Raw genomic sequence first — 23,422 nt, 5'->3', positions numbered from 1 at the left:
TACAATTGTTGTAGTTCATCCATGCGGTCTCTAAATGTCTGCCATTGCCCATCCACAGTCAACCCCTTAAGTATCATTCGCCAATCCATCTCAGCCAATTCACGCCTCATACCTTCAAAGTTAGCCTTCTTTAAGTTCTGGACCATGGTCTCTGAATTAACTGTTTCATTCTCCATCCTAATGCAGAATTCCACCATATTATGGTCACTCTTCCCCAAGGGGCCTCGCACAACGAGATTGCTAATTAATCCTTTCTCATTACATAACACCCAGTCTAAGATGGCCTCCCCTCTAGTTGGTTCCTCGACATATTGGTCTAAAAAACCATCCCTTATGCACTCCAGAAAATCCTCCTCCACCGTATTGCTTCCAGTTTGGTTAGCCCAATCTATGTGCATATTAAAGTCACCCATTATAACTGCTGCACCTTTATTGCACGCACCCCTAATTTCCTGTTTGATGCCCTCCCCAACATCACTACTACTGTTTGGAGGTCTGTACACAACTCCCACTAACGTTTTTTGCCCTTTGGTGTTCTGCAGCTCTACCCATATAGATTCCACATCATCCAAGCTAATGTCCTTCCTAACTATTGCCTTAATCTCCTCCTTAACCAGCAATGCTACCCCACCTCCTTTTCCTTTTATTCTATCCTTCCTGAATGTTGAATACCCCTGGATGTTGAGTTCCCAGCCCTGCTCATCCTGGAGCCATGTCTCCGTAATCCCAATCACATCATATTTGTTAACATCTATTTGCACAGTTAATTCATCCACCTTATTGCGGATACTCCTTGCATTAAGCCACAAAGCCTTTAGGCTTGTTTTTTTAACACCCTCTGTCCTTTTAGAATTTTGCTGTACAATGGCCCTTTTTGTTCTTTGCCTTGGGTTTCTCTGCCCTCCACTTTTCCTCATCTCCTTTCTGTCTTTTGTTTTTGCCTCCTTTTTGTTTCCCTCTATCTCCCTGCATTGGTTCCCATCCCCCTGCCATATTAGTTTAACTCCTCCCCAACAGCACTAGCAAACACTCCCCCGAGGACATTGGTTCCGATTCTGCCCAGGTGCAGACCATCCGGATTGTACTGGTCCCACCTCCCCCAGAACCGGTTCCAATGCCCCAGGAATTTGAATCCCTCCCTGCTGCACCATTGCTCAAGCCACGTATTCATCTGAGCTATCCTGCGATTCCTACTCTGACTAGCACGTGGCACTGGTAGCAATCCCGAGATTACTACTTTTGAGGTCCTACTTTTTAATTTAGCTCCTAGCTCCTTAAATTCATTTCGTAGGAACTCATCCCTTTTTTTACCTATGTCATTGGTACCAACGTGCACCACGACAACTGGCTGTTCTCCCTCCCTTTTTAGAATGTCCTCCACCCGCTCCGAGACATCCTTGACCCTTGCACCAGGGAGGCAACATACCATCCTGGAGTCTCGGTTGCGGCCGCAGAAACGCCTATCTATTCCCCTTACAATTGAATCCCCTATCACTATCGCTCTTCCACTCTTTTTCCTGCCCTCCTGTGCAACAGAGCCAGCCATAGTGCCATGAACTTGGCTGCTGCTGCCCTCCCCTGATGAGTCATCCCCCTCAACAGTACATAAAGCGGTGTATCTGTTTTGCAGGGGGATGACCACAGGGGACCCCTGCACTACCTTCCTTGCACTACTCTTCCTGCTGGTCTTCCATTCCCTCGCTGGCTGTGGACCCTTCTCCTGCAGTAAGACCAACTCGCTACACGTGATACTCACGTCATTCTCAGCATCGTGGATGCTCCAGAGTGAATCCACCTTCAGCTCCAACTCCGCAACGCGGACCGTCAGTAGCCGGAGGTGGACACACTTCCCGCACATGTAGTCGTCAGGGACACTGGTGTTGTCCCCGTGTTCCCACATGGTACAGGAGGAGCATATCACGTGACCGAGCTGTCCTGCCATGACTTAACCCTTAGCTACACTTAAATTGCCGACAACAATGTTAAAAGTTACTGACTAATAAAGAAAAAGAAAAACTACTCACCAATCAGCAGCCAATCACTTACCACGTTGGCTGTGACGTCACCTTTTGATTTCTTTCTACTTCTTTTTTGCTGTGAGTCTGGAGTCACATATAGGCCAGACCGGGTAAGGACGACAGATTTCATTCCCTAAATGTTTTTAAATTCCAGATTTATTTAATTAACTGAATTTAAATTCCCCAGCTGCCGTGGTGGGATTTGAACTCATGTCTCTGGATCATTAGTGCCGGCCTCTGGTCGAGTGCCATAACGACTCTGCTACTGTACACCCATCAAATTAAACCACAGTGCAAATGCACTTTTAGCAACTCATTCGTGAATAGAGCACCATTTTTTTATTGACAATATTGGACACAACCGAACCAATACTTTATGAAGGTTTAGCATACTTTCCTTGCGTTTGTACTCTATGCCTCTATTAATAAAGCCAAAGATCCTGTGTGTTTTATGCTATTTAACTGCCTCCCGTTGATACTTACACAGGACACATCTTCCTCGTTGGTGAAATCGAACTTGTCGATTTTCTGTTTAAAGGAGTCAAGGATGTCACCGTGTCGCGCCATGTCAGTTGCCAGGATCAGATTAATGATCCCCTGGAACAGACAGACAGGAAAAAGCTCAGTCAGTCCCAGGCCCAGTCAGAGGACACCCGTCCGCGCTCTCCCTCTCCACAGCACTGACAGTGAGCAGGAGCAGGAACCCTGGCTGATTTCCCGCTCTCTCTAACCCAGGAGTCACTGGGCAGTGATCAGGAGCAGGAGCCCTGGCTGATTTCCCCCTCTCTCTAAACCAAGGGTCACTGGGCAGTGATCAGGAGCAGGAGCCCTGGCTGATTTCCCCTCTCTCTCTAACCCAGGGGTCACTGGCAGTGATCAGGAACAGGAGCCCTGGCTGATTTCCCCTCTCTCTCTAACCCAGGGGTCACTGGGCAGTGATCAGGAGCAGGAACCCTGGCTGATTTCGCCTCTCTCTCTAACCCAGGGGTCACTGGCAGTGATCAGGAGCAGGAACCCTGGCTGATTTCCCCTCTCTCTCTAACCCAGGGGTCACTGGACAGTGATCAGGAGCAAGAACCCTGGCTGATTTCCCCTTTCTCTAACCCAGGGGTCACTGGACAGTGACAGTGGACAGTAATCAGGAACCGTGGCTGATTGACCTCTCTCGCTCTCTAACTCGGTCCCCGTCCTTTGCTATGTTTTTCACAATATGATTGGGAAGAGTCAACATGGTTTTATGAAGGGGAACTCATGTTTGACAAATCTGTTAGAGTTTTTTGAAGATGAAATTAGTAGGATGGATCAGGGGAACCAGTGGATGTAGTGCATTTGGATTTTCAAAAAACATTCGATAAGGTGCCACACACAAGACGTTATTGAACAAAGTTAGGGCTCATGGGATTGTGGGTAATATACTAGCATAGATTGAGGATTGGTTAACGGACAGAAAACAGAGAGTAGGAATAAACGGGTCATTTTCGGGTTGGCAGGCTGTAACTAGTGGGGTGCCGCAAGGATCAGTGCTGGGGCCCCAGCTATTCACAATATATATCAATGACTTAGATGACAGGACTGAGTGTAATATATCCAAGTTTGCTAATGATACAAAGCTAGGTAGGATAGTAAGCCGTGAGCAGGACACAAAGAGGCTGCAGAGGGATATAGACAGGTTGACTGAGTGGGCAAGAACATGGCAAATGGAATGTAATGTGGGGAAGTGTGAAGATAGGAAAAACAAAAAAAAGCAGAGTATTTTTTTAAATGGTGAGAGATTGGGAAATGTTGGTGTTCAGAGGGACCTGGGTGTCCTTGTACACCAATCACTGAAAGTTAACATGCAATTAAGGAAGCAAATGGTATGTTAGCCTTTGTTACCAAGGGATTGGAGTACAAGAGTAAAGACGTCTTACTGCAGGGCCCTGGTGAGACCGCACTGTGTACCGTTCTGGTCTCCTTACCTAAGGAAGGATATACTTGCCATAGAGGGAGTGCATCGAAGGTTCACCAGACTGATTCCTGGGATGGGGGGATTGTCCTATGAGGAGAGATTGAGTAGACTAGGCCTATATTCTCTAGAGTTTAGAAGAATGAGGTGATCTCATTGAAACATACAAAATTCTTACAGGGCTTGACAGGGTGGATGCAGGGAGGATGTTTCCCCCGGGCTGGGGAGTCTAGAACCAGGGGTCACAGTCTCAGGATAAGGAGTCGGCCATTTAGGATTGAGATGAGGAGAAACTTCTTCACTCAGAGGGTGGTGAATCTTTGGAATTCTCTGCCCCAGAGGGCTGTGTATGCTCAGTTGTTGAGTATATTCAAGGCTGAGATCGATAGATTTTTGGGAACGAAGGGAATTAAAGGATATGGGGTTAGTGCGGGAAGGTGGAGTTGAGGTTGAAGATCAGCCATGATCTTGTTGAATAGCAGCGCAGGGTCGAAGGGTAAAAAGGCCCACTCCAGCTCCTATTTCTTAAGTGTCAGCCGTGGCTCAGTGGGTAGCACACTCACCTCTGACCTCTGAGTCAGAAGGTTGTGGGTTCAAGTCCCACTCTAGGAACTTCGGCACATAAATCTAGGCTGACACTCTGGTGCAGTACTGAGAGAGAGAGCTGCACTGTCGGAGGTGTCGTCTTTCGAATGAAATGTTAAACCTAGGCCCGGCCTGCTCTCTCAGGTGAACATAAAAAATCCCATGGCAGCATTTTGAAAAAGAGCAGGGGAGTTATCCCCGGTGTCCTGGGCCAATATTGATCCCTAATCAACAGAACAAATGATCTGATCATTATCACATTGCTGTTTGTGGGAGCTTGCTGTGCGCAAATTGGCTGCTGCGTTTTCCACATTTCAACAGTGACTACGCTCCAAAAGTACTTCATTGGATGTAAAGCGCTTTGGAACGTCCGGTGGTCGTGAAAGGCGCTATATAAATGCAAGTCTGTCTTCTTTTATGTTCTTATGCTCTCACCTGGCGAATCTGCTTGAAGATGTCTGGGTCCATGTTGCCGAAGATGTTGCACTTGGGCTGTGAGTAGATGTGGAATGCGATGGCACAGTGGTGGTTTTCCAGCGGTGAGATGTCGTTGTATCGGACCGCCAGCTCAGTGCGAGCGTTTATTTGGTAGCTGTGTCGAAAGAGAAGTGCAAGAACCAGTAATGGCGCTTCCAGTGACAGCGTTCATTACCCATCCCCTCACTGACCCTGGCCCCCCAGCCCCTTACTGATCCCGGCACAACCCCCCACCCTTTCACTGACCCCTCAGGGCCCTAACTGACCCCCCCAGGGCCCACACTGACCCTGGCCCCCCACTGACCCTGGCCCCCCCATCCCCTCACTGATCCCGGCGCAACCCCCCACCCTCTCACTGACCCCCCCCCCCCAGGGCCCTCAGTGACCCCCCCCCCCAGGGCCCTCACTGACCTCCCCCCCTCCGGGCCCTCACTGAGCACCCCCCCCCCCCAGTGCCTTCACTGACCCCCCCCCCCCCCAGGGCCCTCACTGAACCCCCCCCCAGGGCCCTCACTGACCTCCCCCCCCAGGGCCCTCACTGACCTTCCCCAGGGCCCTCACTGACCCCGCCCCCCAGGGCCCTCGCTGACCTCCCATGGGCCCTCGCTGACCTCCCCCGGGCCCTCGCTGACCTCCCCCGGGCCCTCGCTGACCTCCCCCGGGCCCTGGCTGACCTCCCCCGGGCCCTCGCTGACCCCCCCCCAGGGCCCTCACTGACCCCCCCCCCCCCAAGGCCCTCACTGACCCACCCCCCCCCCCCCCAAGGCCCTCACTGACCCCCCCAAGGCCCTCAATGACCCCCCCCCCAGGGCCCTCACTGACCCCCCTCCCAGGGCTCTTACTGACCCCCCTCAGGGCCCTCACTGACCACCCCTGGGCCCTCACTGACCACCCCTGGGCCCTCACTGACCACCTCTGGGCCCTCACTGACCACCCCTGGGCCCTCACTGACCACCCCTGGGCCCTCACTGACCACCCCTGGGCCCTCACTGACCACCCCTGGGCCCTCACTGACCACCCCTGGGCCCTCACTGACCTCCCCTGGGCCCTCACTGACCACCCCTGGGCCCTCACTGATTCCCCCCCCACACCCTCACTGACCTCCCTGGGCCCTCACTGACCCCATAGGGCCCTCACTGACCTCCCAAGACCCTCACTGACCTCTCCATGGCCCTCACTGATCTCCCCTGGGCCCTCACTGACCTCCCAGCTCCGTCATTGGCTTATCCGGATGGACCCGGACTGCAGGAGAACACGGAAGAGGCCATTCAGCCCCTCGAGCCCGTTCCGCCATTCAATCAGATCGTGGCTGATCTGTATCTTAACTCCATTGATCCACCTTGGTTCAGTGACCCTCGGTACCCTCACCCAACAAACATCTATCAGTTGAAATTTTCAATTGACCAGCCTCCACAGTTTTTTGGGGGAGAGAGTTCCAGATTCCCACCGCCCTTTGTGTGAAGAAATGTTTCCTGACACCACCCTGAAGTCCTGGCTCTAATTTTAATGTTCCGCCCCTTGTTCTGGATTCTCTACCCGCCCCCCCCCCACTTTCTCCACCAGAGGAAATAGTTTTTCTCTCTATTTACTCTATCAACTCCTGTAATCATCTTCAACACCTCAATTAGATCCCTCCATAGTCTTCGCTACTCGAGGGACTATAAGCCCAGTCTGTGCAACCTGTCCTCGGAATTTAACCCCTGCACCCCAGTATCATCCTGGTGAATCTGCACTGCTCCCCCTCTGTAATGTATTATGCCTGGGTTTACCTGCCACCAGGGGGAGCAACTGTCGGAGGTCATTGGGCCACAGACACACACGTGCAGCCCTTGTATATAAAGAAAGCCTCCATGTATAATCCTCACTTTGAGAGCTGAACACAGTTCCTCCAGATACGTGTCTGACCCGAGCTCTGTACATCACTCCCACCCGCTCTCGAAAGAAAGGCCAACGGTTGGGGGGAGAGGGTGTGGAAATCAGCCATTGCTCCTCCTCCTGATCCATACCCAATGACCACGACTTAGACCCCCCAACCCCGTCTCTTGAGCAGTGTTTCCCAGTCCGGGGACACGGGAACTCCAGGAGTTGGGATATCTGCCCCCAACAAGGGGTAAAGGAAACGCGCAGGCCAGGTGAGGCCTGGCTTGATTTGGGTTCCTGTTGGGGTTACACCAGGACTACACTGGAAAGGCTCTGGGGTCACACCACTGAACCTGAGGAAAGACAGGAGCAGGCTGTTGGGGAGCAGAAAGGCCAACATGGACTGGTTGGGCTGCATGGCCTGTGTCTGTGCCGTATAGCCTATGTAATCCTATGTAGACAAGTTTAAACAATGTGGTGTGCGGAGTGTGTCCCAGATGGTGAGCACATTGTCGCTGAGACTGGAATTTGAACTCGTGTGTGTCCAAATGCCACTGGGCTTCTCAACTGCTTCAGTCTCAGCTCAGAGCTGTGTCTGCTCATCTCAACCGACGCTTCAATTAACCTCAGTGACCCGGGCTAAGGAGGGGGCCCAGAGTCAGGGACCCTGCTCCTGATCACTGCCCAGTGACCCCTGGGTTAGAGAGAGGGGAAATCAGCCAGGGTTCCTGCTCCTGATCACTGCCCAGTGACCCCTGGGTTAGAGAGAGGGGAAATCAGCCAGGGTTCCTGCTCCTGATCACTACCCAGTGACCCCTGGGTTAGAGAGAGAGAGAGAGGGGAAATCAGCCAGGGTTCCTGCTCCTGATCACTGCCCAGTGACCCCTGGGTTAGAGAGAGGGGAAATCAGCCAGGGTTCCTGCTCCTGATCACTGCCCAGTGACCCCTGGGTTAGAGAGAGGGGGAAATCAGCCAGGGTTCCTGCTCCTGATCACTGCCCAGTGACCCCTGGGTTTGAGAGAGGGGAAATCAGCCAGGGTTCCTGCTCCTGATCACTGCCCAGTGACCCCTGGGTTAGAGAGAGGGGAAATCAGCCAGGGTTCCTGCTCCTGATCACTGCCCAGTGACCCCTGGGTTAGAGAGAGGGGGAAATCAGCCAGGGTTCCTGCTCCTGATCACTGCCCAGTGACCCCTGGGTTTGAGAGAGGGGAAATCAGCCAGGGTTCCTGCTCCTGATCACTGCCCAGTGACCCCTGGGTTTGAGAGAGGGGAAATCAGCCAGGGTTCCTGCTCCTGATCACTGCCCAGTGACCCCTGGGTTTGAGAGAGGGGAAATCAGCCAGGGTTCCTGCTCCTGATCACTGCCCAGTGACTCCTGGGTTAGAGAGAGAGGGGGGAAATCAGCCAGGGTTCCTGCTCCTGATCACTGCCCAGTGACTCCTGGGTTAGAGAGAGGGGAAATCAGCCAGGGTTCCTGCTCCTGATCACTGCCCAGTGACCCCTGGTTTAGAGATCCTTACCAACGGATCCATTACAGACCCAATCCATGTCCGGACCGGGTTCAAACAGGGCTGCGTCATTGCTCCAACCCTCTTCTCAATCTTTCTCGCCGCCATGCTCCACCTCACAGTCAACAAGCTCCCCTCTGGAATGGAATTAAACTACAGAAACAGTGGGAAGCTGTTTAACCTACGCCGCCTCCAGGCCAGGTCCAAGATCACCTCAACCTCTGTCGTTGAGCTACAGTACACAGATGACGCCTGCGTCTGCGCACATTCTGAGGCTGAACTCCAGGATATAGTCAAAGTATTCACTGAGGCATATGAAAGCATGGACCTTACGCTTAACATCCCTAAGACAAAGGTCCTCCACCAACCTGTCATCGCTGCACAGCACTGCCCTCCAATCATCAAGATTGACGACGCAGCCCGCGACAACGTGGACCATTTCCCATACCTCGGGAGCCTCTTGTCAACAAAGGCAGACATTGATGAGGAGATTCAACATTGCCTCCAGTGTGCCAGTGCAGCCTTTGGCCACCTGAGGAAAAGAGTGTTTGAAGACCAGGCCCTCAGATCTACCACCAAACTCATGGTCTACAGGGCTGTAGTAATACCAGCCCTCCTTTATGGATCAGTGGCATGGACAATGTATAGAAGACACCTCAAGTCGCTGAAGATATATCACCAACAATGTCTCTGCAAGATCCTGCAAATCCCCTGGGAGGACAGGCGTACCAACATCAGTGTCCTTGACCAGGCTAACATCCCCAGTATTGAAGCACTGACCACACTCGATCAGCTTCGCTGGGCAGGCCACATAGATAGCATGCCAGACACGAGACTCCCTAAGCAAATGCTCCAGGCGGAACTCCTTCACAGCAAACGAGCCAAAGGTGAGCAGCGGAAAAGTTACAAAGGACACCCTCAAAGCCTCCCTGGTAAAGTATGACATCCCCACTGACACCTGGCCAAAGACCACCCTAAGCGGAGAAAGTGCATCCGGGAGGGCGTTGAGCTCTTCAAATCTCAACAGCAAGAGCGTGAAGAGGTCAGGCGCAGGCAGCGGAAGGAGCGCGTGGCAAACCAGCCCCACCCCCCACTTCCCTTGACCAATATCTGTCCCACCTGTAACAAGGTCTGTGACTCTCATAAAGAACTGTTCAGCCACCAAAGAACTCACCAGGAGTGGAAGCAAGTCTTCCTCGATTCCGAGGGACTGCCTGTGATGATGAGAGAGGGGAAATCAGCCAGGGTTCCTGCTCCTGATCATTGCCCAGAGACCCTTGGGTTAGAGAGAGGGGGGAAATCAGCCAGGGATCCTGCTCCTGATCACTGCCCAGAGACCCTTCGGTTAGAGAGAGGGGGGAAATCAGCCAGGGATCCTGCTCCTGATCACTATCTAGTGACCCCTGGGTTAGAGAGAGGGGAAATCAGCCCGGGTTCCTGCTCCTGATCACTATCTAGTGACCCCTGGGTTAGAGAGAGGGGAAATCAGCCCGGGTTCCTGCTCCTGATCACCGCCCAGTGACCCCCGGGTTAGAGAGAGAGAGGGGGAAATCAGCCCGGGTTCCTGCTCCTGATCACTGCCCAGTGACCCCCGGGTTAGAGAGAGGGGAAATCAGCCCGGGTTCCTGCTCCTGATCACTGCCCAGTGACCCCCGGGTTAGAGAGAGGGGAAATCAGCCCGGGTTCCTGCTCCTGATCACTGCCCAGTGACCCCCGGGTTAGAGAGAGGGGGAAATCAGCCCGGGTTCCTGCTCCTGATCACCGCCCAGTGACCCACTGCTGCAGGAAGGTGCGGACCTGAAATGGGGTCAGAGTTGGGTTCCACTGGAGAGGTAGCAGAGGGCAGTCGGGGCCTGGCAGAGGGCGAGGCAGTGTCTCAGGGACGGGGTGTTCTGGAGAAAGTGGACACATGGGTTTAACCAGAGAGAGGTGAAGACAAGACATGACGGGACGGGACGGGACGTGACGGGACAGGTGAGGAGACGAGACTCACGTGTTGTTGTAGCCTGGGTGGTCCAGGTCGTGACAGACGGCAGCGCTCATCATGATCAGGATATCGACCTGTGAGAACTTCTCCTGGAACAAACCATTACTTGGTCAGCTTAGGGCTCGCAGAAAACAGTCCCCGCTCCCCACCCCCACTGCTCCCCACCCCCAGCCCCACTGCTCCCCACCCCCACCCCTCACCCACCCCCACCCCACCCCCACCCGCTCCCCACCCCACTGCTCCCCACCTCCTCCCGACCCCCACCCCCTCCCCACCCCCATCCCTCCCCACCCCCACTGCTCCCCACCCCCAGCCCCACTGCTCCCCACCCCCACCCCTCACCCACCCCCACCCCACCCCCACCCGCTCCCCACCCCACTGCTCCCCACCTCCTCCCGACCCCCACCCCCACCCGCTCCCCACCCCTCCCCACCCCCACCCGCTCCCCACCCCGCTCCCCACCCCTCCCCCCACCCCCCCCCTCCCCCACCCGCACCCCTCCCCCACCCGCTCCAACCACCCAGCCCCCACCGTATGACCGCCCCCTCCCCCACCGCGTGACCCCCTCCGCTCCCACACCGTGATCCGCTCCCCACCCCCGCTGTGAGCCGTTCCCCTCCCCTCCCCGAATGTGTGACCCCCCTCCCAACCCATCCCCCGCCGCAGCCGGTGCACTGCTCGCTCGATGGTCAGGCCGTGGATTGTGGAGCCTGGTGGACAGGGCAATGCCGTTCTCCCAGCCACCCCCACACTGTTCCCCTTGGTGCTGCCCGAATGGGCTGCCACTGACCTGCAGATTGCAGAGGCAGATCATGCTGTACATCATCTGGGTCACACAGAAGCAATGCCGGAAGTTGTGGAATGGATTGTTCCGGTAATTGTCATGAATAGACAGCTTTAAAAAAGAAAATGACATCCATGTGAAATAAAGGAAGCGTCCCAGCACCCGTACCCACATAGTGCCCAGTGTCCTAGCTCTCATACATGCCCCCCCACCCCCCAGCCCCCTCCCCGACAGTGCAGCACTCCCTCAGTACTGCCCCTCCGACAGTGCAGCACTCCCTCAGTACTGCCCTCCGACAGTGGGCGCTCCCTCAGTACTGCCCTCCGACAGTGGGCACTCCCTCAGTACTGCCCTCCGACAGTGCGGCGCTCCCGCAGTACCGCCCCTCCGACAGTGCGGCACTCCCTCAGTACTGCCCTCCGACAGTGCGGCGCTCCCTCAGTACCGCCCCTCCGACAGTGCGGCACTCCCTCAGTACTGCCCTCCGACAGTGCGGCACTCCCTCAGTACCGCCCCTCCGACAGTGTGGCACTCCCTCAGTACTGCCCTCCGACAGTGCGGCGCTCCCTCAGTACTATCCAACAGTGCAACACTCCCTCAGTACTGACCCTCCAACAGTGCAGCGCTCCCTCAGTACAGCCCCTCCGACAGTGCGGCGCTCCCTCAGTGCTGCCCCTCCAACAGTGCAGAACTAACTCAGTACGGACCCTCCGACAGTGCGGCGCTCCCTCAATACTACCCGACTGTGCGGCGCTCCCTCAGTACTGCCCCACCGACAGTGCGGCGCTCCCTCAGTACTACCTGACAGTGCAACACTGCCTCAGTACACAGTACATGCAATCTCTGTCTCGCTCTTTTTCTTCCTTCCTTCACTCCAATTTCCATTTCACCATTTCTCCTCTCTCTCACTCACTGTCCCTCCTGCCCCACTCTCTCTCTCCCCCCTTCCCTCACCCCGGGGCAGCATTCTGAAACAGCTGGTGGTCTTACCAGCCACCTCTTCAGAGTGATGGGGTTGATGTTGAAATCTTTGATCAGCCCCAGACTGTGGTACATGTGCTCCAAACAGCTGAGCATCTGGGGAGCAGAGAAAGAATTTCAGCCTGTGGCTCCAGTTGTACAGAGGCAGAATGTGGGGCAGATGGTGAGCACCGGTGGGAGAGATGGTGAGCACCGGTGGGAGAGATGGTGAGCACCGGTGGGAGAGATGGTGAGCACCGGTGGGGGAGATGGTGAGCACCAGTGGGAGAGATGGTGAGCACCGGTGGGAGAGATGGTGAGCACCGGTGGGAGAGATGGTGAGCACCGGTGGGAGAGATGGTGAGCACCGGTGGGAGAGATGGTGAGCACCGGTGGGGGAGATGGTGAGCACCGGTGGGGGAGATGGTGAGCACCGGTGGGGGAGATGGTGAGCACCGGTGGGAGAGATGGTGAGCACCGGTGGGGGAGATGGTGAGCACCGGTGGGAGAGATGGTGAGCACCGGTGGGAGAGATGGTGAGCACCGGTGGGAGAGATGGTGAGCACCGGTGGGGGAGATGGTGAGCACCGGTGGGGGAGATGGTGAGCACCGGTGGGGGAGATGGTGAGCACCGGTGGGAGAGATGGTGAGCACCGGTGGGGGAGATGGTGAGCACCGGTGGGGGAGATGGTGAGCACTGCCCAGTCTGCAGAACACGTGTACATGTGTGTGGATTCTATGCGATTCCTGTGTACAGTAATTTACTTGAACTAGTTTGTGTTACACGTTCCTACAAATGGAAGAATTCCTATTGTGTTAATCGCGGGGTGTCTGTTTGTCAGATACACAAGGGACTGGTGATCATATTTGATGCAGACATTGAGCAAGATTTATTTTTGAGAAATCATTTGTACAAATAGATAGTTTCAGTATTATTGCAGGAGAGAGTGGCAGGTGGGGGATGGGGGGGGGGGGCGGGGGCGAGGGAGAGGAGGTGGGGGCGAGGGAGACGAGGTGGGGGCGAGGGAGACGAGGTGGGGGCGAGGGAGACGAGGTGGGGGCGAGGGAGACGAGGTGGGGGCGAGGGAGAGGAGGTGGGGGCGAAGGAGACGAGGTGGGGGCGAGGGAGACGAGGTGGGGGCGAGGGAGACGAGGTGGGGGCGAGGGAGATGAGGTGGGGGCGAGGGAGACGAGGTGGGGGCGAGGGAGACGAGGTGGGGGCGAAGGAGACGAGGTGGGGGCGAAGGAGACGAGGTGGGGGCGAGGGAGACGAGGTGGGGGCGAGGGAGACGAGGTGGGGGCGAGGGAGACGAGGTGGGGGCGAGGGAGATGAGGTGGGGGCGAGGAAGACGAGGTGGGGGCGAGGGAGACGAGGTGGGGGCGAGGGAGACGAGGTGGGGGCGAAGGAGACGAGGTGGGGGCGAAGGAGACGAGGTGGGGGCGAGGGAGACGAGGTGGGGGCGAGGGAGACGAGGTGGGGTAGGGGAGGAGGAGGTCGGGTAGGGGAGAAGAGGTGGGGGCGAGGGAGTCGAGGTGGGGGCGAGGGAGAGGAGGTCGGGTAGGGGGAGGAGGAGGTCGGGTAGGGGAGAAGAGGTGGGGGTGAGGGAGAGGAGGTCGGGTAGGGGGAGAGGAGGTGGGGGCGAGGGAGAGGAGAGGTAGGGGGATGGGGAGGGGGTTGGGGAGTGTGGGGAGGGGGTGGGGGAGTGTGAGGAGGGGGAGTGTGAGGAGGGGAAGGGGGAGTGTGATGAGGGGGAGGGCGAGTGTGAGGAGGGGGAGGGCGAGTGTGAGGAGGGGGAGGGGGAGTGAGAGGAGTGGGAGCGGGAGTGTGAGGAGTGGGAGCGGGAGTGTGAGGAGGGGGAGGGCGAGTGTGAGGAGGGGGAGGGCGAGTGTGAGGAGGGGGAGGGCGAGTGTGAGGAGGGGGAGGGCGAGTGTGAGGAGGGGGAGGGCGAGTGTGAGGAGGGGGAGGGCGAGTGTGAGGAGGGGGTGGGGAGGAGCGGCGCTCACCTCATTGGCCTCCCACTGCCAGGCATTGAAAGTGGGTTTCCTGAGCGTGTCGATGGTCTCGGCAGAGAGCGTGTACTGTAAATAAAACAGGCGCCGTTCATTCACACTGCTGGCGAATACAATCACCACCACAGTCTTTACATCAACTGCAGCCTCTAAACATCTTCTAATGCAGATACAGCCACTCCCCGTACCCTTTAATATCCCACCCAGTCTAATCCCACTCTCCCCTCACTCCTCGTACCCTTTAATATCCCACCCAGTCTAATCCCACTCTCCCCTCACTCCCATACCCTTCAGTATCCCACCCAGTCTAATCCCACTCTCCCCTCACTCCCCACACCCTTTAATATCCCACCCAGTCTCATCCCACTCTCCCCTCACCCCTTGTACCCTTTAATATCCCACCCAGTCTAATCCCACTCTCCCCTCACTCCCCACACCCTTTAATATCCCACCCAGTCTCATCCCACTCTCCCCTCACTCCTTGTACCCTTTAATATCCCACCCAGTCCAATCTCACTCTAATTACCCTTTAATTTATCTCTTTTTCAGGAAACTATCTAATTGGCATTGAACAGAATTCACAGCCTCTGCTTCTAGAGCAGTTAGTGGCTGAAAATGTGTTGCATTGTTAGTTGTGTTTTGGGTGTGGAGGCAGATTGGGCTGGTTACCCAGTTACTGTGAGGCAGACTAGGCTGGTTACCCGGTTACTGTGAGGCAGACTGGGCTGGTTACCCGGTTACTGTGAGGCAGACTAGGCTGGTTACCCGGTTACTGTGAGGCAGACCAGGCTGGGATCTGGTTACTGTGAAGCAGACCAGGCTGGGACTTGGTGACCTGGTTACTGTGAGGCAGACTGGGCTGGGACCTGGTTACCTGGTTACTGTGAGGCAGACTGGGCTGGTTACCTGGTTACTGTGAGGCAGAGCAGGCTGGGAACTGGTTACATAGAAACATAGAAAATAGGTGCAGGAGGAGGCCATTCGGCCCTTTGAGCCTGCACCACCATTCAATAAGATCATGGCTAATCATTCACCTCAGTACCCCTTTCCTGATTTCTCTCCATACCCCTTGATCCCTTTAGACCGAAGGGCCATATCCAACGAACTGGCATCAACAACTCTCTGCGGTAGGGAATTCCACAGGTTAACAACTCTCTGAGTGAAGAAGTTTCTCCTCAACTCAGTCCTAAATGGCTTACCCCTTATCCTAAGACTATGTCCCCTGGTTCTGGTCTTCTCCAACATCGGGAACATTCTTCCTGCATCTAACCAGTCGAGTCCCGTCAGAATCTTATATGTTTCTATGAGATCCCCTCTCATCCTTCTAAACTCCAGTGAATAAAGGCCCAGTCGATCCAGTCTCTCCTCATATGTCAGTCCAGCCATCCCGGGAATCAGTCTGGTGAACCTTTGCTGCATTCCCTCAATAGCAAGAATGTCGTTCCTCAGATTAGGAGACCAAAACTGAACACAATATTCCAGATGTGGCCTCACTAAGGCCCTGTACAACTGCAGTAAGACCTCCCTGCTCCTATACTCAAATCCCCTAGCTATGAAGCCCAACATACCATTTGCCTTCTTCACCGCCTGCTGTACCTGCATGCCAACTTTCGATGACTGATGAACCATGACACCCAGGTCTCGTTGCACCTCCTCTTTTCCTAATCTGCAGCCATTCAGATAATATTCTGCCTTCGTGTTTTTGCTCCCAAAGTGGATAACCTCACATTTATCCACATTATAATGCATCTGCCATGCATTTGCCCACTCACTTAATCTGTCCAAGTAAATCTGCAGCCACTTAGCGTCCCCCTCACAGCTCACACCGCCACCCAGTTTAGTGTCATCTGCAAACTTGGGAGATATTATACTCAATTCCTTCATCTAAATCATTAGTGTATATTATAAATAGTTGGGGTCCCAGCACTGAGCCCTGCGGCACTCCACTAGTCACTCCATGCCATTCTGAAAAGGATCCGTTTATCCCGACTCTATGCTTCCTATCTGCCAACCAGTTCTCTATCCACGTTAGTACATTACCCCCAATACCATGTGCTTTGATTTTGCACACCAATCTCTTGTGTGGGACCTTGTCAAAAGCCTTTTGAAAGTCCAAATACACCGCATCCACTGGTTCTCCCTTGTCCACTCTACTAGTTACATCCTTAAAAAATTCTAGAAGATTTGTCAAGCATGATTTCCCTTTCATAAATCCATGCTGACTTAGACCGATCCTGTCACTGCTTTCCAAATGCGCTGCTATTTCATCTTTAATAATTGATTCCAACATTTTCTCCACTACTGATGTCAGGCTAACCAGTCTATAATTACTCATTTTCTCTCTCCCTCCTTTTTAAAAAAAGTGGTGTTACATTAGCTACCCTCCAGTCCATAAGAACTGATCCAGAGTCGATAGACTGTTGGAAAATGATCACCAATGCATCCACTATTTCTGGGGCCACTTCCTTAAGTACTCTGGGATGCAGACTATCAGACCCCGGGAATTTATTGGCCTTCAAATCCCATCAATTTCCCCAACACAATTTCCCGCCTAATAAGGATATCCTTCAGTTCCTCCTTCTCACTAGACCCTCGGTCCCCTAGTACATTCGGAAGGTTATTTGTGTCTTCCTTCGTGAAGACAGAACCAAAGTATTTGTTCAACTGGTCTGCCATTTCTTTGTTCCCCATTATAAATTCACCTGAATCTGACTGCAAGGGACCTTTTTCTCTTCACATATCTATAGAAGCTTTTGCAGTCAGTTTTTGTGTTCCCTGCAAGCTTCCTCTGGTACTTTACCTGGTTACTGTGAGGCAGACTGGGCTGGGACCTGGTTACCGTGCAGGGACCCGATGCCCAGTTCTATCAGCTGTATGTAATGTGAGGAGTTGAGTTACCTTTGGGTAGGATGGCACATCACGTCGTGGAGTCAACTTCGTCTCATCCAGGAAACTGTATTATAGCAAGAATTACAGAGCACATCAACAGTAGCAACACAGCCTTAGCCCCACTCCTTGGCCCCCAGCTCTCTGCCCCAGTGTCCCGGGGATCAGGGCTGGGGGATGTACTGAGGGTCCTGGGGATCGGGGCTGGGGGATATACTGAGTGAGGATCCCGGGGATCGGGGCTGGGGGATGTACTGAGTGAGGGTCCGGAGGTTTCGGGGTGGGGGATATACTGAGTGAGGGTCCCGGGAATCGGGGCTGGGGGATGTACTGAGGGAGTGTCCCGGGTATCGGGGCTGGGGGATATACTGAGTGCGGGTCCCGGGAATCGGGGCTGGGGGATGTACTGAGGGAGTGTCCTGGGAATCGGGGCTGGGGGATGTACTGAGGGAGTGTCCCGGGTATCGGGGCTGGGGGATATACTGAGTGAGGGTCCCGGGAATCGGGGCTGGGGGATGTACTGAGGGAGTGTCCCGGGTATCGGGGCTGGGGGATGTACTGAGGGTCCTGGGGCTCGGGGATGTACTGAAGGTCCCGGGGATCAGGGCTGGGGGATATACTGAGTGAGGGTCCTGGGGATCGGGGCTGGGGGATGTACTGAGTGAGGGTCCCGGGGATCGGGGCTAGGGGATGTACTGAGTGAGGGTCCCGGGAATCGAGGATGGGGAATGTACTGAGGGTCCCGGGTATCGGTGCTGGGGGGTGTACTGAGGGAGTGTCCCGGGTATCGGGGCTGGGAGATGTACTGAGGGAGTGTCCCGGGTATCGGGGCTGGGGGATGTACTGAGGGGCTCGGGGATGTACTGAGGGTCCCGGGGATCAGGGCTGGGGGATGTACTGAGGGTCCCGGGGATCAGGGCTGGGGGATGTACTGAGTGAGGGTCCCGGGGATCAGGGCTGGGGGATGTACTGAGGGTCCCGGGGATCGGGGCTGGGAGATGTACTGGGGGCCCTGGGGATCGGGGGATGTACTGAGGGTCCCGGGGATCGGGGCTGGGGGATGTACTGAGGGAATGTCCTGGGGATCGGGGCTGGGGGATGTACTGAGGGTCCCGGGGATTGGGGCTGGGTGTACCGGGTGGAGTATACCTGGGTTCGGTGCTGGGAGATGTACTCAGCAGGTATGTAACAATCAGACGGAGACCAGCCTCCGAGGAGGATCTCCTACCCCACACTCACCTGTTGTTTCGTTTTGCTATTTCATCGCGCAGTTTTCGAATGTCGTTCCGACATTTCTCGATTTCAACCACCTTCAGCCCCTCCACTGCCAATAAAGAGAGAGAGCTGAAATGGATTAACATCATGTGTCGTAGATCGCACTGCGAATTCTCCAATGCACATTACCACCTCAGTGCTCACCCCTACTCTCCCACAAGTGCTGACCCTCGCCGAGGCTAACTGCACTGAGCTGTCGCAATGCCCTGTCTTCATGTCTGAGCCCAAACAGTGTCAGCATCACAGCTGTGCTAATTTCTCTCTGTCTCTGTCTGTGGGTGTGGCTGTGGTTTGGGGGGGGGGGGGGGGAGGGGAGGGGAGGAGGGCTCAGTCCCACACCAGGCACTTAGAAGATAGGACTTTGTGAATCTCTGGAATTCTCCACCCGAGGGCTGTGGATTCTGAGTCGTTGAGTATATAGAAACATAGAAAATAGGTGCAGGAGTAGGCCATTCGGCCCTTCGAGCCTGCACTGCCATTCAATGAGTTCATGGCTGAACATGCAACCTCAGTACCCCATTCCTGCTTTCTCGCCATACCCCTTGATCCCCCTAGTAGTAAGGACTACATCTAACTCCTTTTTGAATATATTTAGTGAATTGGCCTCAACAACTTTCTGTGGTAGAGAATTCCACAGGTTCACCACTCTCTGGGTGAAGAAGTTTCTCCTCACCTCGGTCCTAAATGGCTTACCCCTTATCCTTAGACTGTGACCCCTGGTTCTGGACTTCCCCAACATTGGGAACATTCTTCCTGCATCTAACCTGTCTAAACACGTCGGAATTTTAAACGTTTCTATGAGATCCCCTCTCATTCTTCTGAACTTCAGTGAATACAAGCCCAGTTGATCCAGTCTTTCTTAATATGTCAGTCCCGCCATCCCGGGAATCAGTCTGGTGAACCTTCGCTGCACTCCCTCAATAGCAAGAATGTCCTTCCTCAAGTTAGGAGACCAAAACTGTACACAATACTCCAGGTGTGGCCTCACCAAGGTCCTGTACAACTGCAGTAACACCTCCCTGCCCCTGTACTCAAATCCCCTCGCTATGAAGGCCAACATGCCATTTGCTTTCTTAACCGCCTGCTGTACTTGCATGCCAACCTTCAATGACTGATGTACCATGACACCCAGGTCTCGTTGCACCTCCCCTTTTCCTAATCTGTCACCATTCAGATAATAGTCTGACTCTCTGTTTTTACCACCAAAGTGGATAACCTCACATTTATCCACATTATACTTCATCTGCCATGCATTTGCCCACTCACCTAACCTATCCAAGTCACTCTGCAGCCTCATAGCATCCTCCTCACAGCTCACATTGCCACCCAACTTAGTGTCATCCGCAAATTTGGAGATACTACATTTAATCCCCTCGTCTAAATCATTAATGTACAATGTAAACAGCTGGGGCCCCAGCACAGAACCTTGCGGTACCCCAGTAGTCACTGCCTGCCATTCTGAAAAGTACCCATTTACTCCTACTCTTTGCTTCCTGTCTGACAACCAGTTCTCAATCCATGTCAGCACACTACCCCCAATCCCATGTGCTTTAACTTTGCACATTAATCTCTTGTGTGGGACCTTGTCGAAAGCCTTCTGAAAGTCCAAATATACCACATCAACTGGTTCTCCCTTGTCCACTCTACTGGAAACATCCTCAAAAAATTCCAGAAGATTTGTCAAGCATGATTTCCCTTTCACAAATCCATGCTAACTTGGACCTATCATGTCACCTCTTTTCAAATGCGCTGCTATGACATCCTTAATAATTGATTCCATCATTTTACCCACTACTGATGTCAGGCTGACCGGTCTATAATTCCCTGTTTTCTCTCTCCCTCCTTTTTTAAAAAGTGGGGTTACATTGACTACCCTCCACTCGATAGGAACTGATCCAGAGTCTATGGAATGTTGGAAAATGACTGTCAATGCATCCGCTATTTCCAAGGCCACCTCCTTAAGTACTCTGGGATGCAGTCCGTCAGGCCCTGGGGATTTATCGGCCTTCAATCCCATCAATTTCCCTAATGCAATTTCCCGACTAATAAGGATTTCCCTCAGTTCCTCCTTCTTACTCCTTTTATATCCGGAAGGTTGTTTGTGTCCTCCTTAGTGAATACCAAACCAAAGTACTTGTTCAATTGGTCTGCCATTTCTTTGTTCCCCATTATGACTTCCCTGATTCTGACTGCAGGGGACCTATGTTTGTCTTTACTAACCTTTTTCTCTTTACATATCTATAGAAACTTTTGCAGTCCGTCTTAATGTTCCCTGCAAGCTTCCTCTCGTACTCTATTTTCCTTGCCCTAATCAAACCCTTTGTCCTCCTCTGCTGAGTTCTAAATTTCTCCCAGTCCCCAGGTTCACTGCTATTTCTGGCCACTTTGTATGCCACTTCCTTGGCTTTAATACTATCCCTGATTTCCCTTGATAGCCACGGTTGAGCCACCTTCCCTTTTTATTTTTACGCCAGACAGGGATGTATAATTGTTGTAGTTCATCCATGCGGTCTCTAAATGTCTGCCATTGCCCATCCACAGTCAACCCCTTAAGTATCATTCGCCAAGCTATCCTAGCCAATTCACGCCTCATACCTTCAAAGTTACCCTTCTTTAAGTTCTGGACCTTGGTCTCTGAATTAACTGTTTCATTCTCCATCCCAATGTAGAATTCCACCATATTATGGTCACTCTTCCCTCGCACAACGAGATTGCTAATTAATCCTCTCTCATTACACAACACCCAGTCTAAGATAGCCTCCCCCCTAGTTGGTTCCTCGACATATTGGTCTAGAAAACCATCCCTTATGCACTTCAGGAAATCCTCCTCCACCGTATTGCTTCCAGTTTGGTTAGCCCAATCTATGTGCATATTAAAGTCACCCATTATAACTGCTGCACCTTTATTGCATGCACCCCTAATTTCCTGTTTGATGCCCTCCCCCACATCACTAAGCATATTCAAGACAGGGGTCGATAAATATTTGGAAACTGTCATGTAACCCATGTATAAACTAACCTAAGTTGTACACCATGAGAACATTGACCACAAGGTGATGAACCTGTGGGAGACACTCCTAACCTGGACTTTCAGGTATAAAAGGGGAAGCTCCACCCACCTTCATCACTTCAGTGCTAGAATAAAGGTTACTGGTCACAGAGTGACCTTCTCTCAAGTATGGGCCTCGTGTGCATTTATACTGTATAGTAAGGACATATTAGAAACTAACGGAATCAAGGGATATGGGAACGGGACAGGAAAGTGGAGTTGAGGTCGAAGATCAGCCATGATCCTATTGAATGGCGGAGCAGGCTCAAGGGGCCGAATGGCCGACTCCTGCTCCTATTTCTTATGTTGTGACGAAGGGCCGTCGACCTGAGATGTTAACTCTGTTTCTCTCCACGGATGCTGCCTGACCCGCTGAGATTTCCAGCATTTTCTGTTTTTATTTCAGATTACAACATCCGCAGTATTTTGAATTCCTATTCTAATGTTCACTGACACGTTTAAAGAGAGGTGAATGGAGAAGGGATATAGGAACAGGGTGATACGAGGGAATGAGTGGCTGCAGGTAGAGCATAGACCTGTGGCTCGGTTTGCATGCGATAGATTTGATGGAATTCTCTGTAAGCAACAACTTGAATTTATATAGCACCTTCAATGCAGTAAAAAACCCCAAGGGGCCTTCATAGGAGTGTTACCAAACAAAACCAATGGTGGAGCAAATCAAATCGGGGACGCTCAAGAGGCGAGAATTGGAGAAGCGCAGAGATCTTGGAGGTTTGTAGGGCTGGAGGAGATTACAGAGATAGGGCAAGGTGAGGCCAGCGAGGGATGTGAAAACATTCAATAAGATCTGTTTTCAGATCAGCCATGATCTTATTGAATGGCCAACTTCTGCTCCTATTTTTTCTGATGAGAATTTTAAAACCAAAGTGGACTGGGAGCCTATGTCGGTCATCGAGCACAGGGTGACTTAAAAGACTTGCATTTCTATTGCGCCTTTCAAGACCACCGGATGTCTCAAAGCGCTTTACAGCCAATGAAATACTTTTGAAGTGTAGTCCCTGTTGTAATGTGGGAAACATGGCAGCCAATTTGCGCACAGCAAGCTCTCACACACAGCAAAGTGATAATGATCAGATAATCTGCATTTTGTTATGTTGATTGATGGATAAATATTGGCCAGGACACCGGAGATAACTTCCCTGCTCTTCTTCGATATAGCACAATGGGATCTTGAATGACCACCTGAGAAAGCAGACTCGGTTTAACGGCTCATCCAAAAGACGGCACCTCCGATAGTGCGGCACTCCCTCAGTACTGCCCCTCCGACAGTGCGGCACTCCCTCAGTACCGCCCCTCCAACAGTTCAGCACTCCCTCAGTACTGCCCCTCCGACAATGCAGCACTCCCTCAGTACTGCCCCTTCATCAGTGCGGCACTCCCTCAGTACTGCCCATCCGACAGTTCAGCACTCTCTCAGTACTGCCCCTCTGACAGTTCAGCACTCCCTCAGTACTGCCCCTCTGACAGTTCAGCACTCCCTCAGTACTGCCCCTCCGACAGTTCAGCACTCCCTCAGTACTGCCCCTCCGACAGTTCAGCACTCCCTCGGTACTACCCCTCCGACAGTGCGGCACTCCCTCAGTACTGCCCCTCCAACAGTGCGGCACTCCCTCAGTACTGCCCCTCCAACAGTGCGGCACACCCTCAGTACTGCCCCTCCAACAGTGCGGCACACCCTCAGTACTGCACTGGGTGTCAGCATAGATTTTTTTGCACTCAAGTCACTGGAGTGGGACTTGAACCCATAACCTTCTAACTCAGAGGTGAGAGTGCTACCCACTGAGCCACAGCGCGAATTAGGATATGGGCAGCTGTGCTGTACACTGTGCGTTCTCTATTAGAGACTCATGCAGCCCAAGCCTCTGTGCTGCCCATGCTCTCTCTCTCCCTGTGACCCCCACACTCTCTCTCTCCATGACCCCCACGCACTCTCTCTCACCCCGTGACCCCCGCGCTCTCTCTCCGAACCCCCCACTCCGCGCGCGCTTTCTCTCTCCGAACCCCCTGTATCCCCCTGCGCATGCGCTCTCTCCATACCCCCCCAGCGCCGCTCTCTC

At 53.5% G+C, this 23,422-nt stretch overlaps 1 protein-coding gene across 1 annotated transcript in view; it reads right to left on the bottom strand.

The window, feature by feature from the left end:
- The window catches only part of pde9aa (phosphodiesterase 9aa), a 47,722-nt gene that overhangs the window by 6,593 nt on the left and 17,707 nt on the right, over positions 1–23,422 (bottom strand). The window contains 8 exon segments of the mRNA XM_070892874.1: positions 2,502–2,615; positions 4,984–5,140; positions 10,387–10,469; positions 11,171–11,275; positions 12,155–12,241; positions 14,129–14,203; positions 17,033–17,135; positions 18,260–18,344. Of these exon segments, the coding sequence (XP_070748975.1) occupies positions 2,502–2,615; positions 4,984–5,140; positions 10,387–10,469; positions 11,171–11,275; positions 12,155–12,241; positions 14,129–14,203; positions 17,033–17,135; positions 18,260–18,344 (809 nt within the window).

The sequence above is a fragment of the Pristiophorus japonicus genome, chromosome 11 (assembly GCF_044704955.1).
Source record: "Pristiophorus japonicus isolate sPriJap1 chromosome 11, sPriJap1.hap1, whole genome shotgun sequence".
NCBI classification, from domain to species: Eukaryota; Metazoa; Chordata; class Chondrichthyes; family Pristiophoridae; genus Pristiophorus; species Pristiophorus japonicus.
The sequence above is the reverse complement of the archived record's forward strand: the minus strand, read 5'-3'. Positions and strand labels throughout refer to the sequence as shown.